The following is a 16,010-nucleotide window of genomic DNA, read 5'->3' as shown; positions in this document are numbered from 1 at the left end:
ACTTTGAGCTAAATGTAATTCATCAACTGTGAGCACTTGTGTGGTGAAATTTGTGTTCATACAGTTGTGGGGGTTTTTTAAGCAGTAAATTTTTTGGGCCTGTGGCCAAAACGTGTTTTTCAAGAAGTGCAGAGTGGCTTCTCCTCCCCTCTGCTTGTGAAGGTAGTTTTTAAACAATGAGTTATCAAGTTTAGAAATGGAAACAATATGCGAGATCAGTTGTGGTTAATAACAAATAAGCAGACTGTTCTTTGTAATGAAGAATGATTGTGTTCGGTTCATGGGGTAGCCTGTGAGCCAGGTTTTCTTTTCCCTACATATTATTTAGTGGACAGTGGCTAGTACCTAATACATTCAGTAAAAAATGTGATTGAACCAGGCACAGGTTGGAAACAACAAAAAAAAGTTAATTGACTGACTGCACACCCTGGAGTATTTTTTTATCAGCACCATTTAGTTTTTATTCATGCAGTGATACTGTTTTCTCCTGCCAGCTCCTGTGGCAGAAGTTTTAATGAAATGAGTGACAGTCTTCATCTGTGTTCTTCAGCCTTCTATGCTGCTGTGGGCTTTGAATTTAGCATTTGTTTTATCACCCCCATAATTAACTTCCTTTTCAGGCTAACTTTTTTATGCTGAGGTGATAACCTGCAGAATTTGTAAGATATCTGTGCTCATTTTGGTCACTAGCTAAAATTAGTGCTAGTGGCTTAGTATTGCAAACAGTTGAATGAGCGAATATCACCTTAGGACAAGGAGCTCTGGGGGTAGTGGGAAAAGAAATCAAAGCCTTTGTGTGATGAGTAAAGCATTGCTGTGCAAGAAAGCAGAGAGATTTTCCCCGTGTTGTCATGTGAAAATTAACAGGCTGGCAATACGAACACCAATACCAAATAATTCTTTTAAATACAGGGCATAAATATCTGGGGTAGAGAGTCAATGTGTGAAAGGCAAGAAATATGTAAGGAGGAGAAAGCTTGAGAATCTGGGCTGTTTATGTTGTTTGTGCAACTTTAAGCTACGTGGTTGTAATAGCCAGCAAAATAAAATACTTCGTGGTTTGAAGCACTATTCTGGCAATTTTCTCTGGCCTTATCCAGTCAAATGTATTTCTCTGTCTGATTGCGCCAGAATTACCACTTTTAAGATTCAAGAAACAGAAGTGGTTGCCAGGTTTTCATTGAAACCTTATAAAGTAAGTTTCTGGCACATAGTTCATGAGCAATACTATTGAAAGCAGATATGACAGAGCTGCGTAGTTCATGTAATTGGCTAAAAATTTCAGTCAGTTCTGATATTTATCTATAAAGTGGTACTGAGGAAAGGTTTTTAATATGTTCGGTGGTGTCTCCCAGCCTGAAGAGAGAGTCTGTCATGTAGCAACTGGGTGAAACCTTCCCCATCCTGAAGTCTTGTCCTTCGGCTGCCAGAGCCACATTTTGTGAGTATGGTGGAGTCCTTTGTTCTTCTTGTATTGGTTAGTCACTTTCTTGGCATGAAATTAGCATCAGAGTCCTGGAGGGTTTAGCAGTCTTGCTGACTTGTTTTAATACATGCCATCTGAGATTACCTCTACTGAAAATAACCAGCAACCAAAAACCACAATGTGTGAGTTGAAAATACTTTCTTAAATCATTCTTAAATCTTAAACTCAGCTATAACTAATCCATTTGATTACTAATAACTATTTACAAAATCCACAAATCCTAGTGGCAAAAGATCTAAGCAAAGGCAGGCTGAAGTACATCTTCCCTGAACATCACCACTTCCCAGCTCCTGCTCCTGACATTTTGCTTTGTGTCAGTTTTGCTCTACCAAGAAGAACAAGGAAGAGCTTCCTCTTGAGATTTGTGGCAGAGGTTTTTGCTTAATTAATTGGCAGAGAGGCTGCCTGAGTGACAGACAGTGCCTCCTTCAGTCCCCGAGTGAGTGGTGTTAATTTCCTGCAAAATACAGGGAATATATTCCCATCAGTATGTCCACACAACTCACTGATGCTAATGAGAGCTGGGTGCTTGTATCAAAGGGGAAATTGCTTTCTGTGTGCCAGCGCTGCATCCCAAATCAGTGAACAGCAGAATTGTATCATCTCACTGGTTCTTTTTTGATGCATCATGTCTTTCAACAACTTCATTGTTTTTTCTCCTGCTGCTATAGCTCTCTTAAGCCAAGTTTTTCTAAGCAAACCACAGAATTTTGTCAGTATGCCACATAAAATGCCCTATAGCTGGGATTCTGGAAAAATAGCAGATCAGGTTGGTTCTTCCAGATTTGCTCAAAAATAGTGGTGAATTTGTTTCATGTGGACAGCTGTTTGCTTGAAAGCTTCTTGAGTACAATATGAAAGTGATTCAGCTCCCTAATCCATCGCTGGAAATCTCTGCTACCATCCAAGACACTTAAAGGAATCACATTTACAGTTCTAATTGATAGCCACTGTTTTGACAGGCAAACAGATTTCTCCTCCCAGTGGCTTCATGCAGTTGGCCTCCAGCAGACCTTACCATTAGCACAATTCTACTGAAAACAATATACAAGCTAATAATAAATCTGCAGGGAAGGATGTTAACCACAAACTACTGTGTCTAATTAGTAATGTGCAATAGCCAAGGCCAGGGAGGGAAGGTATTATTTATCTGAAGGACTGATTTTGACAGTTTATAAATGCAAAACCATCTCTTATTTATTATGCAAAAACACATCTTTCTAAATACTTTACGTATAACTCTGCTCCTACTTTGGTGTTGTTTTGAATGTTACTGCTTTGTAAATATGTTCAGCTGCAGTACAGGTGCGGAAGTGGAATTTGTGATGCTTTAACCTTAGAAGTTCATTGGAGAAACGAGTCACACTAAGTTTTCTGTTTGCCTTTACAACCTCCTTTTCCTATTCGAGAGCCATCTCTCTCTTGAGGTCTCCCTTCAAAAGAGTCTCTTCACTGTGTACTGTCTCTTAGTTCAGTTTCTCAAGCCCTCTGAGCAGTGCAGAGCTAAAATACAGTCTAATGCATCCCACTGAGAATGGAGACTGGTTTTGGTAGCTCAGCAGATATAGAGATCTCTGCACGTCTCTACTGAATATTTCTGCATAGCATCTCAAGGCAAGAGTGCTGGTTCCCAAGCCACATTCCTTTTGTGCAGTCTCCAGCAGAAATATCCAGGAAGAGGTATTTCTGTAGCAGTGCAGCAGTAGAGCATATGAAAGGAGTGTGGAGCAAGGAGGGGGAGAGCGTGTTAGGAGAAAAGGAAGAAATGAATGAGGAGAGGACTTAGAGGGGGGAGAAATAGTCAAGGGGAAAAAGCACCATAGCAAGCTGGCTGGGAAATGAGGCAGGTAGATATGTAGTGATTATGTAATCATAGCTCTGAAGTGATCAGAGAACAGGACCTTTCAAATGGTGCAGGACATTTTTTACCCTTCATGCTTCAGTTTCTTCATTTGGAGAATGGATGTGATGATATATGGTCAACATTAATTTATCATTAGAGATTCACTACATTCCCACGGAGAATGGAGCTTGTTGTCTCAACTGAAACATAGGGGAGTCCTCTGTATTCCTGCTCTGTTTTAAGGGACATGTTTTTCCTGGAGATCTTGCTGGAACCTGCAGTAAGCAGTTTCACTTCATGAAAGTCAGATAAGCCCAAACAAATCCCCTCTGCAGCATGTAAGGGGAGGAAGGCACGTGGTTTGGTTAAGAAGGTGAATACTGCAGTGGTGAGACGATTAGCAAGTCTGGCACCTCAATGTACCATGGCTCTGGTGCAAATGTAGCAGGTTTTCAGGGTTGGGTGTTGATTTTTTTTGAAAACATGTATTTAATTTGCTCCATGAGTTTTGTGTCTGCAGTTCTGATAATGTCACTTTGCACATTGTTTTTCCATAGCCAAGAGGGCTGAGCAAAAAGTTTTGTAGCATGAGTGGAGATTCTTATGTAGTGGCTCAGTAGCTGAAACGCTAAGAAAAACACAAAATAGCACAAGAGTTATGAGATGAGAAAAATGAATTCTTTCCCATTATAAACAGTCATAATACAGACACATACTTACATAATATGTAGCTGATACTTCAGTGAATTCTTGGGTCATGTGGCTAGTAATGGGGAAGAGAGACACAACAGATGAGGAGAACGCATGAAATAGAAAAGAAGAAACTCATCAGCCTGTTCTTGACAAGTTTGGCACCTAAAGAGCTATCTTTTAGCCTTCAGTTGTTTTTTTTCCTGTCCCACCTTCAGGTGGCTCCCAGTTACCGCAGAGGACTGGAGGTGCAGGTAGGACACCAGGGCATGCTGGCTCTCACTTCAATGCAGAATCCCCAAAGCCACATCTGACAAAACCACAAAGTCAGCAGGTAGTTCTGGAGGGGGAGCTGTCAACATCCACAGACTGCACATGGAGTCTCTGTCTCCTACTTTGTCTTACTGACTGAACCTTAGATGAATAAGAATTCTGACTGAACCTATTCATCTAAGGTTCAGTCAGAAACTGCATTTATTGTTTTTCTGCATTCCTGGAAAAATTAGTAGCTGGCCTAACTGCCTGCTTCTCTATTTTCTTTTCATGGAGATTCGAAAATGGATGACTATGAAATGGGAATTAAGAAAGCAGTGTCAAGGGCTTAATAGTCTGGTCTTTTTCCTCTGCTTTGAGTATGGAGTTAACATGCCATAGGTGAGATTGTCACGTTCCCATGGGATTGGCAGGTTGGCATTTGCATACTCAATGCAGAATAGGCATAGCTGTTCCTATACACTGGCTGGGACAGGATTAGTATTCACTTCACTTGTAAGGTGGAACCAAGAGGAGAAAATGGCTGATGCTGTATGAAGTAGAGAAAAATAAGAATTTATGGGAATAATTCCTTACTTGGGTGGAAGGTAATTCCACAGTCTGGTGGACAAGCTGGCAGGGCTTGTTGTATTGTACAGACTATAAATCAATTTTTTTCATAGAATCATAGAATTGTTAGGGTTGGAAAGGACCTTAAGATCATCTAGTTCCAGCACCCCTGCCATGGGCAGGGACACCTTACACTAAATCATATCACCCAAGGCCTCATCCAACCTGGTCTTGAACACTGCCAGGGATGGAGCATTCACAACCTCCCTGGGCAACCCATTCCAGTGCCTCACCACCCTAACAGGAAAGAATTTCCTTCTTATATCCAACCTAAACTTCCCCTGTTTAAGTTTTAACCCGTTACCCCTTGTCCTGTCACTACAATCTCTAATGAAGAGTCCCTCTCCAGCATCCCGATAGGCCCCCTTCAGATACTGGAAGGCTGCTATGAGGTCTCCACGCAGCCTTCTCTTCTCCAGGCTGAACAGCCCCAACTTTCGCAGCCTGTCTTCATACGGGAGGTGCTCCAGTCCCCTGATCATCCTCGTGGCCCTTCTCTGGACTTGTTCCAACAGTTCCATGTCCTTTTTATGTTGAGGACACCAGAACTCCACACAATACTCCAGGTGAGGTCTCACAAGAGCGGAGTAGAGGGGCAGGATCACCTCCTTCGACCTGCTGGTCACGCTCCTTTTGATGCAGCCCAGGGTACGGTTGGCTTTCTGGGCTGCAAGTACACACTGCCTGCTCATGTTCATTTTCTCATCAACCAACTCCCCCAAGTCATTCTCCACAGGGCTGCTCTGAATCTCTTCTCTGCCCAACCTGTAGCTGTGCCTGGGATTGCTCCGACTCAGGTGTAGGACCTTGCACTTGGTATGGTTAAACTCCATGAGGTTGGCATCAGCCCACCTCACAAGTATGTCAGGGTCCCTCTGGATGGCATTCCTTCCCTCCAGGGTATCAACCCAAGCACACAGCTTGGTGTCATCAGGAAACTTGCTGAGGGGGCACTCAATCCCACTGCCCATGTCACCAACAAAGATGTTAAACAAGACCGGTCCCAACACCGATCCCTGAGGGACACCACTCGTTACTGGTCTCCAGCCGGACATTGAGCCATTGACCACAACTCTTTGCATGTAGCCATGCAGCCAGTTCTTTATCCACCGAGTGGTCCATCCATCAAATTGATGTCTCTCCAATTTAGAGACAAGGATGTCATCTGGGACAGTGTCAAATGCTTTACACAAGTCCAGGTAGATGACATCAACTGCTCTACCCCTGTCCATCAGTTCTGTAGCCCCATCATAGAAGGCCACCAAACTGGTCAGGCAGGATTTCCCCTTAGTGAAGCCATGCTGGCTGTCACCAAGCACCTTGTTGATTTTCATGTGCCTTAGCATGCCTTCCAGGAGAATCTGCTCCAAGATTTTGCCAGGCACAGAGGTGAGAGTGACTGCTCTGTAATTCCCCGGGTCATCCATTTTCCCCTTCCTGAAAATGGGGGTTATATTTCCCTTTTTCCAGTTGTCGGGAACTTCACCTGACTGCCATGATTTCTCAAATATGATGGCCAGCGGCTTCGCAACTTCGTTTGCCAGCTCCTTCAGGATCGCGGATGGATCTCATCAGGACCCATGGACTTGTGCACGTTCAGATGTTTAAGATGGTCTCGAACCAGTTCCACTCGTACAGTGGGCGCAATGAAGCTGTAAACCACAGCTGTGCTCTATTACTGCAGTTTTTTTCTTTCTTGATGCATGTGATGTGCAATGCAGAGTTCTTGTACTGGAGACTAAAGACTAGAAACACGGTCGTGAGATGATTGAAGCATCATTTCGTGGAAACAGATACGTAGCTGCCATTCAATATTATGATTTTCCTGATCACATAATAGTAGTCGTGACCCCTCTTCATGAATGCTGTCTCCAACACTCAGACTACTTGGCATGTTTCTTAAAAATAAGTTCCTTGGAGTATGAAGGATGACTTCTCATAGCTGCCTTCTGTTGTTTGTCTGTACATAGTAGCTGATAAGAGGTATTCCATTGGTTCAGTAGATGGACTTTGTTGGTTTACAGCAACCACTTCTAACTCAGGCGGCCCAAGTGTTAGGGTACCATCACAGTTCTTGTTGTTGCCTCTTTGCTCATATGCCTCAGAAGTAGGATTTGATATTTGGTAGAGATGAACAGAACTGCCCCATTGGTAAGGATTTCCTAATACCTTGTTACCAAAATGATTTACAATGATTCACATGTATCTTAATTAAGACCAACTTCTATATATATAAATTTTTTAAAGGGTTTGAGGCTCAAAGGCTTAGGGAAGATGATGGGTGCAGGTATTTTGTGGTGATTATTTAGATTGCCTGTGGTCTGCAATTTCTAGGCCTAAGAGCAACATCTCGCATTTCACATGGTGAACAGCCTTCAGTCTTTTTTCTGATAGTGAAACAGAGATAATATCCAGGACAATGATACTAGCCATGAAGATCTTCTTTTATTGCTGCCTACATGGTTGACACTCTCAGAGTAACCTTCATTCTGTAATTCAGGGCTTCTGTTTGACGTTTCGTTTCTGCATGTGACCCTCTCGGTTGAAGATTATAGGTTATTTACCTGTGAGGTGTTACAGCAAGCAGCTTCTCAGATTTGGTGCTGGGAATTCTTTCATTAGCCATTAAGTCTGGGAACGATGTGATGATCCAAGCATTAATACAAATGTGATTAACTGTCTTTTCTCAGCTTTGTTTGCTTTGTTCTACTGATGCCTGCAAGTTACATAATGAGTAGGATGTTCAGGGTATGCTTTAAAGGCAGCTCCCCATTGTAGCAGGCTTTATGGCAAATTTATTTTCCTTTTAGCAAAACTTCAGTGAGGAAAAAAATTGCACTGTTGATTATTCTGAATGAACTCCTGGAAGGCTTACTAAGTATGCCATGTGGAAAGCTCCTTGAAGTGCTGAGGGTTAATACTCTCGGCTCTTAATTTCAAATTCCAGATAAATATGGTTTCAGCTTTGATCTTATCTGGACTAATTCTTTGTCACTGTACTAATTAATTCAGCATGCTGCAGAAAAGATGCTAATTTGGGCATCAAAGAAATAAACGGGTGGGGGGAGGTTGTGTTTAATCAGAGTTGTTAAAAAGATAAGTTTTGCTCCCATTAGGCTGGATCTGGAAGCGCAGTCATTTTAGTCTAGCTCCAGCAGCCTGATACAGTAATTAAAATGAAAAGAAAAAAAAAAAGGCACTTGTTCACTTAATGTTGACATAAGAGGAGCAACATATGTTGGTGTTAGTAATGTGGATTTCTTTATATTCACATTTTCTGCACGACCTTCTCTTTTCCTGCTGACCATAACCAGTTTAACTCTGATTACAGCATTAGAATAATGTGGATTATCTTCCAAAATAATTTGAAGATGGGTAAATATGAGGATACTCACATTCATCAAATTTATCTGCATTTGTGAAATACAAATAATAATAGTAGCACAAGATGTTTTACCAAATTCGCGTGTTGCCTCCACTGATAGAATAAATCGGAGATTAGATCATCGTTCCCTTTTCATGGGAGCTGTCTTTGCCTAAGCTGCCCATTGTTCATTATAGAAAGCTGCTGCTCTTGCTGCCTGCCTCTCACTTGGTGCCACCCTGGGAGTGAGCCTCAGCAGGTGGGCAAGCAGGGAAGCACGAGGCTGGCCATGTAGATTTTCCTCTAAACAAACCTCCCCAGGAGCAGGAAGAGAGCAGAAGGGGCTGAAATGGCCATTTCCTGTGTTTGTCATCTTATCTGGGTGTTTCTCTCACCCCGCCAAAGTAGGGAGGCTCCTGGACAAGGCTTTGTCATGAGGAGGCCTTGCTGCAATAGATATTGTACACTGGGGCATCTTGATGTTGCTGGGGCTAAATCCTCCACAGAGGGAATGAGATCAACTCACTGGGAGCAGGGAGCTGGCAGTGAGACAAGCAAAAAAAGATGCTCACTCTCCCTGCCTCACAGGCCCCCGTGCAGAGCTCCATGGAGGAACTTTCTTCTTCTTGGGTACTGGGGAAGATTTGAACAGTGTTGCCCAGTCCTTGCTGTGTGTGCTCCGTTCTTAAATTCTTAAAACATGTTTTACTGCAGCATGTTCTTTCTTTTCCTCTTTCAGCTGTTGAAAAGCTCTTGGTCCCGCTGGTAATGGCATACTCAATGGTAATACTCAATGGCATACATTGGCCCAATAAGTAAACATTCAGTAACAAACCTTTTAGGTATTTAAAGCGCCACTAAAAATGTGAAAGATGTATTTCATTAATGCGTCTATTAACATAAATGTAAAATGAACCTGTCCTGTAATCACCAACAAGTCTGACTCACTAAAGATCTTTATGGCAATGTTTAATGCTCTGTAAAAGTGTATGTATAAAAGTGATCAATCAAAACACAGTACTGCTTCTAGAGTATTCCTTCTGCTGTAAAGCTGAGTGATAAAATAACTTAAAACACACGGCAATAGTGGCAGTTAATAAGCTTTTTATAGTCCCTGTGTGGACTTGAAAATCATACCTTATTAGTATCTTTATCTTTCTTGCTCACTCATTCATTCTTACTCACATTTAAATTTAATTTTAAGGGTTATTTCTAGTCTTTCATAAGGGACCTGCTTTAATAATCTTGGCATTTTTCCCCATTTGCTGTGAAATGACTGGGAGTCAGAGCTTTTGTTATATGTACTTTACAAATAACTTTTTTTACAGATCATTTCTGGAGATGTCAAGATTTTATGACATCGTTAGACTTTGTATCTTGTTTGACTGTGTCATAGGCCCTCTGGAATTGTTTCCCCGCAGATGTTTGCAGTTCCATTGTGTACCCCGTTAGCTGCAGTGACACCTACTGATCTAGGGCAACTGAATTAACTAAGAAATCCAAATTCCTGAATTCAGTCAGCTAGCTGCTTGGGGTCCCACTCACCAGATGTTTCGCCTGCTTAGAAGTCTGGTACTTTATAGACCTGCCTGCTTTTTTAATCCTTGAAGCAAATATCAACACATTTGAGATCTGGAAGCTCACGGCTCTGCACGGAAACGAAGTGTTGCCATGACCACAGCTTTAGGTCTTGCATATAAGACGTTTATCCCAAGTATAACAGAGCAGGTCTATAGGACGTTTGTTTTAATTTTTATCTCTTGGAAGCCTTGGAAAGGAGCGTATGTATGCCAATAGAATGGTAATAAATACTGCACAAAGACAACTCACATTTGGTATTCAAACTCCATTTAATGCTTCTAAGAGGAAAAATTTTAGTTATTTGCAGGGCATCCTTTGAAATTAATAGAAATAGAATAGCTCCTCACTCTTTCACAGCATGTTTTTTCAACTGTTGCATATGGGCTTTTCCCATAAGGATGAAGCGCTCAGAGATCTGATCACATAAAGAAAATCCCTTTATGCTTTTGTTTACAGGAGGACTATGCTCTGAGTAGTTGGAATATTAATTTTCTCAACTGAAAAGTATACTGAGGTTATTAGGGCTTTAACTTCTTTAACAGTACTTCCCAGGCATTTACAGTGGATAATCAGGGAGCTGGAACAGATACGGTTTTATTTCCTTACTGTCATTATGATTACAAGTGGCTTCATTTGGCATAAATTGATTATAGATGGGTATAGAATGAGAGGATACAACTGATGCATTTATTTTCAGGTCTTCTATTTCTCCATTTGCTACTTAGGGTTTTCAGAGTAACAATTCCTTCAAATATTGTTGAAGAGAATTTTGCTCTGCACAGTATGGCAAAATAAACCTTTTGAAAAGCCTGTATGCAATAAATTTTTTCATTCATATTTTTATTCTTCTGATGATAGTATTAATATGGAAGGCAGATTTTACCACAATCCAATTATTTGTTGCCTGGAGAACTGGAAATTCAAATCCTAAAGCCATTCAGTGTTCATAGAATTTTATATGGATTTGGTTAATTCCATAGGATAATTTTGACAACAGATTTTTATCCTGTCCTTATTGAAAGCACTGAAGGGCCTCACACTGATATCAGTGAGAACAAGATCAAACACAGTTGGGCAGCAAGTACTGCTTTCTTCTTTTTTCTCAGTAGAGAACCATTAAGCCTGTAGTGCACAAGCCCATGCAAAATTACAATGGGTGGAAGTTAATTTTATCATTGGAAGCCCATGGCAATTAGAATGCATCAGTGAGCAGGCCATGAATTTTTTAGAACAAGGTGTAAATTCAGGCAGAGATGACACTGGCTCTTTTGGTTTAATACTGTCTACTCTGTATTGCTTTTCTTAACAGTGTTAAATTTTTTGCTGGTTTTACTTTTTTAGTTTTTTGTGCAGGATTTTGGTTGAGCTGAAAGACATATTACGATAATAATAAAAGAGAATGGATTTTCATGCTATAGCAATGTGCAAAAGAGGCCAAAAATCTGAACATTTCCCTAGCCTTGGGCTATACACTATATACTTAACGTAACAGGTAAAAATTGTAAGCTTGCACAAATCCCATCTGAAGTAAAAAATAACAAAAAAAACCAAAAGCTGTTTTCATCAGACCCAACTCACTATTTCAGATTTATAATTACACTGGAACTTGACAATTTTATGGCAAGAGCAGCTCTACCAGCAAACAGTGCTATTTTTGCTAAGAGTTGTCATTGGCAGTTATTACAATCAAAATTGTCACTCTATTTTATTTAAAATGTATTTCCCCAGTAAGCAAGAAATAAAACCTTGACTTGAAAGGGATGGATGTTAAAATATTATTTTTTTTTTACTTTCCTCTTGAGTATGCAGCATATCCAACTTCAACTCCCTGCAGCAATACAAAATGCCCAGGAATAATGTTTTCAAAATCAATACACACTACAGTCAAATATGAGACTCCACAAACCCATAATTGAAACTATGGCAGAAAAGTAGGCAGCCTGAATATAAACAAAGTACCAGAGTTGGATTATGACCAAGATGAAAATGCTAATACACCCTCTCTTGAGAAAACTGCCGTGAGACCTTCCCAGGATGTGTGTGTTAGAGAGCAGGAGTGTTTCAGGTGCAGCCTGCTGGTGCTCGTCCTCAGGCAATTTATTGTTTGGCTGCCTGACATCTCTGTAGAGAGCAATATATACAGAGTTTCATCTAACTTTTCTTTTTCACTTGGGGTGTTTCTGAATCTGTGAGCCTTTCTCACTTTGTATCTCCTCACTCTGTATGTACAGCCTCTGTCTCTCCTGTGTTTCCCAACTGCTGCCTTCACTGCCACCACCATTCTCTGGTTGGGTTTGTGGCTCCAAAGTCTTGGAACTGCTAGAACTCAAAAAGTAGCAGTGGAATCAGTGTGCTGCTCAATACTCAGGAAAAGTAAAGCATGGACATAATCTGCTGTCTTTCTGGAAGCACTGGAATGAGTAGGGATCCCAAAGAAAGAACTGAAGATTGTTTATAGGTGAGGTGTGTATATGGCTTGATCAAAGGATCCCTCAAAGAATGTTAAGACACCATATTTCTCATTGCCACACAGAAGAAGAAAATCCATGCACTGAGATACGACTCTTCTACTCCCCAGCACAGCCCATGGCAGAGCCAAGATAAAAGCATTTCATGTTATTACCTGTAGTATTTTCCCTTCTTCTCCCTAGCAGCATATGCTACATGTCTGTCTCTTGCGCCCATCATTCTCTTTCTAACCAAGTTCTTACTGTGTGGAAGACTTGCTGCAGAGTCCCCAAGAACTTCATTTGACCACAAGCTCAGAATTATTGATGAAAGTCACAAAAGATTTGAATCATTAACTTAGGAGCCTGAGTATTTGCAAGATTTCTGCTTTTTTCTGCTTTCATCAGAGGAGAAACCTAAAGTCAGTGATTTACAGTTTAAGTATACGCACAGTAGTTCAGCTATTCTACTTAAGTCAGTTTGGTCTGACATGAAAAATAAAGGTAAAAAAAAAATCACCGAGGCAATGCCGCAGACTTTCACAGGAGAGTTTGCAGCTTTGAATCAGAATACATAGTCTGCAATGTGGTATATTTAATAAAGAAATCATTACTTTTCTATACATTGTTGTCATGCATGCAAGGACACATTAATTTGTGTAGGAACACACAGATTGATCATTTACTTGTGCAACTGAGAATTTCAAATTGGGGAAGAGTAGGGGACATTTTTATACCTTAGGCCCATAATTCATGAACATATTTGACATGCTTGACCCCAGTATTCTGTCTAGCTCTGTCAGAAATGAAATGCAGCTCCTCAGTTCAGTCACCTTTTATAGGCTGCATAAAGCAGACTTACGTTATGCATATTTGTACAGGGTACAGAACAGTGGGACCCCCGAACTGATTGGGGTCTCTGGAGGACTTTCACAGCATAAATACTAAATGACAGTATATTAGTAGGCAGAGGGAAAAGTCCAGAAGTACTCTTTAAAAGAGCTCTTACGAACTTATCTAGTTTTGTACTCTCAGAACTTAGTAAGATTTTATTCTTTCCAACTGCATCCTCATTTAAACAAAGAACAAATCCTTAAATTACGGCCAGACATGAATGAGAGACAATAATTACAGATAAGAGCAAAATACATGGTTCAGTCAGTGTGGGTGCTGACACCACAGCCACTGCAGACTACTTTGAGATAGGTGTTGTGTCATAAGAACTTTCAGCCACTTTAAAATCTGCCTGTTAATAGTCCAGCTCTGCAGTGCCTTGCATTTCAGGTTTGGTGGGGCCTTTCACCTTTCTTTCAAGCAGTAGCTTTTGAAAGTACAGGGTTCAAATCAATTTGTAACCAGTCCTTTATTGCATATAGCCCATTTTAAACTGTTATTTTGCAGTGTGGGAAATTGATGAATGACTAACATTAAAACTCACAGGATTCTAAAATTTCTGTGTTTTATGATAAGTACTGTTTTTTTCTTCTAGTGATTATTTCCTCTCAACTTCTTCCTTGATATCTTAAACAGATTTGGTAAGAAAAAGGAAGATAAAAGTGGGAAAACAGATCAGAAGGGGAATCCAAAGCAAGGCATGCTTAAAGAGGAGGAGCTGGAGAAGATGAAAGATGAACGTGAAAGGTGAGTAAATGGTGGCAGCATCTTTGTTCATCAGATGAAAAAAATGCAAAGTAGGGGATTCCTTGAAGACAGCCTGGCTGCAGAAGTCCCGGTCCATGCCTGCTGGCAGTCAGGTCAGGCAACCAGCTTTATAGTCTGATCTCCCGGCGGAGCCATGGCTGCTGTATGACAGGAGCTTGTAGGTCTCCTGCAGCTTCTGAGCTCTTCACTGTGGTAGGTGCTATTCAAATCCCAACTGCTGCTAATCTGATGAATATCAGTTCCTTCAAAACCTGTTTTACCTCTGCCCATTCCCAACACCAGATGACTTCGTAATTTTTTCCTCTACTTCTCAAAAGCAAGAACCTCCTCCCTTCTCTCCTGACAGCCTCTGTTGTGTTTTCCAGCACTTCAGACCTCTTCAGCGTCAGTTGGCTGTGCCATTGATTGGTAGTATTTGTACTTAGGTATGTTCTTGTCTGTTTGCTCATTAGCCACTTGTTGCCGAAATATGTACACAACAAATGTTGAGTATGCCAAGAGGCACCAGGAGTAAAATCGGTTCAAATGGTTAAAATCAGTCTGATGAGGGGCGGGGTGGGTGAGATGGGTGAAGCAAGAAGCTGGGTGTGTGCTAGCTGTGAGTTGCCATATTTCTGAGGTAAGGCTTTGGGACTGAAATGAGAGGAACCACTGATGTGAATAAGTCCAGTTCTCTGTCCCGTTCATAAAATACTCCTTTCTTCATGTCCAACCTTAGCAACTTCATTATCTTTCCAGGCAAAGAGAATTCATACTTTTCTGGTTTCCCTTCACGAACCAGGGACAGTTTGTAAGCGCTGACAAGGCTCAGAGAACTCCTTTCTCCCTTTCCCCAGCTCATCCAGATGTACTTCATGAAATGCTGAAGGTCTTTGTTTCCCTCTGATGGCTACTATCACAAAAGTTAAAGACCCCACACTTTCCGGCTCTCAAGAGGTGTCTGCAGTTGCTGTAAAAATTTTCATGTTGTAGTAATATGGGTTGTCAGGGCATGGGGAAAGCTTTCAGAGGTCTTTTTCCTTCACTGGACTATCCTGCTCCTGGGAGACAGAATGGAAGCAGGTATGGTTTCTTTTGAGCAGGCAGGGTTTTTCCATAGGGGCCAGCCTTTGGGTGCTGGTCAGTCCCCAGGGAAAAGACACCCTGCTTTCATTCGAGTCATGCAGTGTGTGGTCAGCTGAATAAGTAGTAGCTAACAGGTTTGATGGGGGAAAAAAATAAAACCAAGCACCAACTCTTGACGTCTGCAGCTTATATCTACTGTTTTAATAGCTAGTAAGGTATCCAGTTGCTGCAGTGCTGCTACTGGATATGCTTAGCCAGTATTTAAGTATTTAGTTCATCTGAGTTAAGTAGTGTCAGGAGAGACTTTGTACCGTTTGTTTTAAAATTTCAGTGCCGTGTCCTTGATTTTGCCAGATTGATGAGTGCCTTAATTTTAAACTGCTGACTCCCAGTTTGGATACTGGCAATTTGAGAGGTATGTGTCCTTCATTTTAAAGAAGCCAGTGTCTTTTATTAGGATCCTGGCAAGCTAAGAAGCATGTATCCCATCTGTTAAAGGGCCAGTGTCATTTACTAAAATGTTGGCAGGCTGCAAGGAATGAACCCTTCTGTCTGGAGGTCTAACGTTCCAATTGGACACAAGATAATTGTTCTTAGTATTTCTTTAGTGTTGTATGCTATTTTTTTTAAATCACAGTCACTGATTGACAGTAACTTGGTAAGGCTGCATTAGAAACTGGCAGCTCAGTGTCTTTATCATTCTGGTTTCTCTAGTAATGATTTCAGTTTTGACCTGGAAGAGTTTGCAACTGAAATGGAGAGCAGCAGGTGTGTTGAGAAGTGGATGAACCAAGATGATATTTTTAACTCACTTATTTGATTCTTCTTCCATAATGAACAAGAATAGAAATATCACACTCTTGTATCAGGTAATACATCTTGTATGTTTGGGGAATTAAAATTATAAAACAATTAACAGAGCAGGAGTGAAATAAATTTTCCCTGATGTTACCCCCAAAGCCGTGCAACACATGCTGGAAAAAACACTCA

General features: G+C 41.0%; 1 protein-coding gene across 3 annotated transcripts in view; it reads left to right on the top strand.

Moving 5' to 3' along the window:
• PARD3B (par-3 family cell polarity regulator beta) overlaps window positions 1-16,010 on the top strand; it is a 424,254-nt gene that overhangs the window by 309,311 nt on the left and 98,933 nt on the right. For all 3 annotated transcript variants that reach the window (XM_057411714.1, XM_057411715.1, XM_057411713.1), the window contains one exon: window positions 13,824-13,934. In XM_057411714.1, coding sequence (XP_057267697.1) covers window positions 13,824-13,934 — 111 coding nt within the window. The remainder of the gene's footprint in view (window positions 1-13,823; window positions 13,935-16,010) is intronic.

Source organism: Pezoporus wallicus, unplaced genomic scaffold (genome assembly GCF_028554395.1).
Source record: "Pezoporus wallicus isolate ANWC-B61680 ecotype Strahan unplaced genomic scaffold, APGP_CSIRO_Pwel_v1 contig_6732, whole genome shotgun sequence".
NCBI lineage: Eukaryota > Metazoa > Chordata > Aves > Psittaciformes > Psittacidae > Pezoporus > Pezoporus wallicus.
Note: the sequence above shows the minus strand (reverse complement) of the source record. Positions and strands in the feature narration are given on the sequence as shown.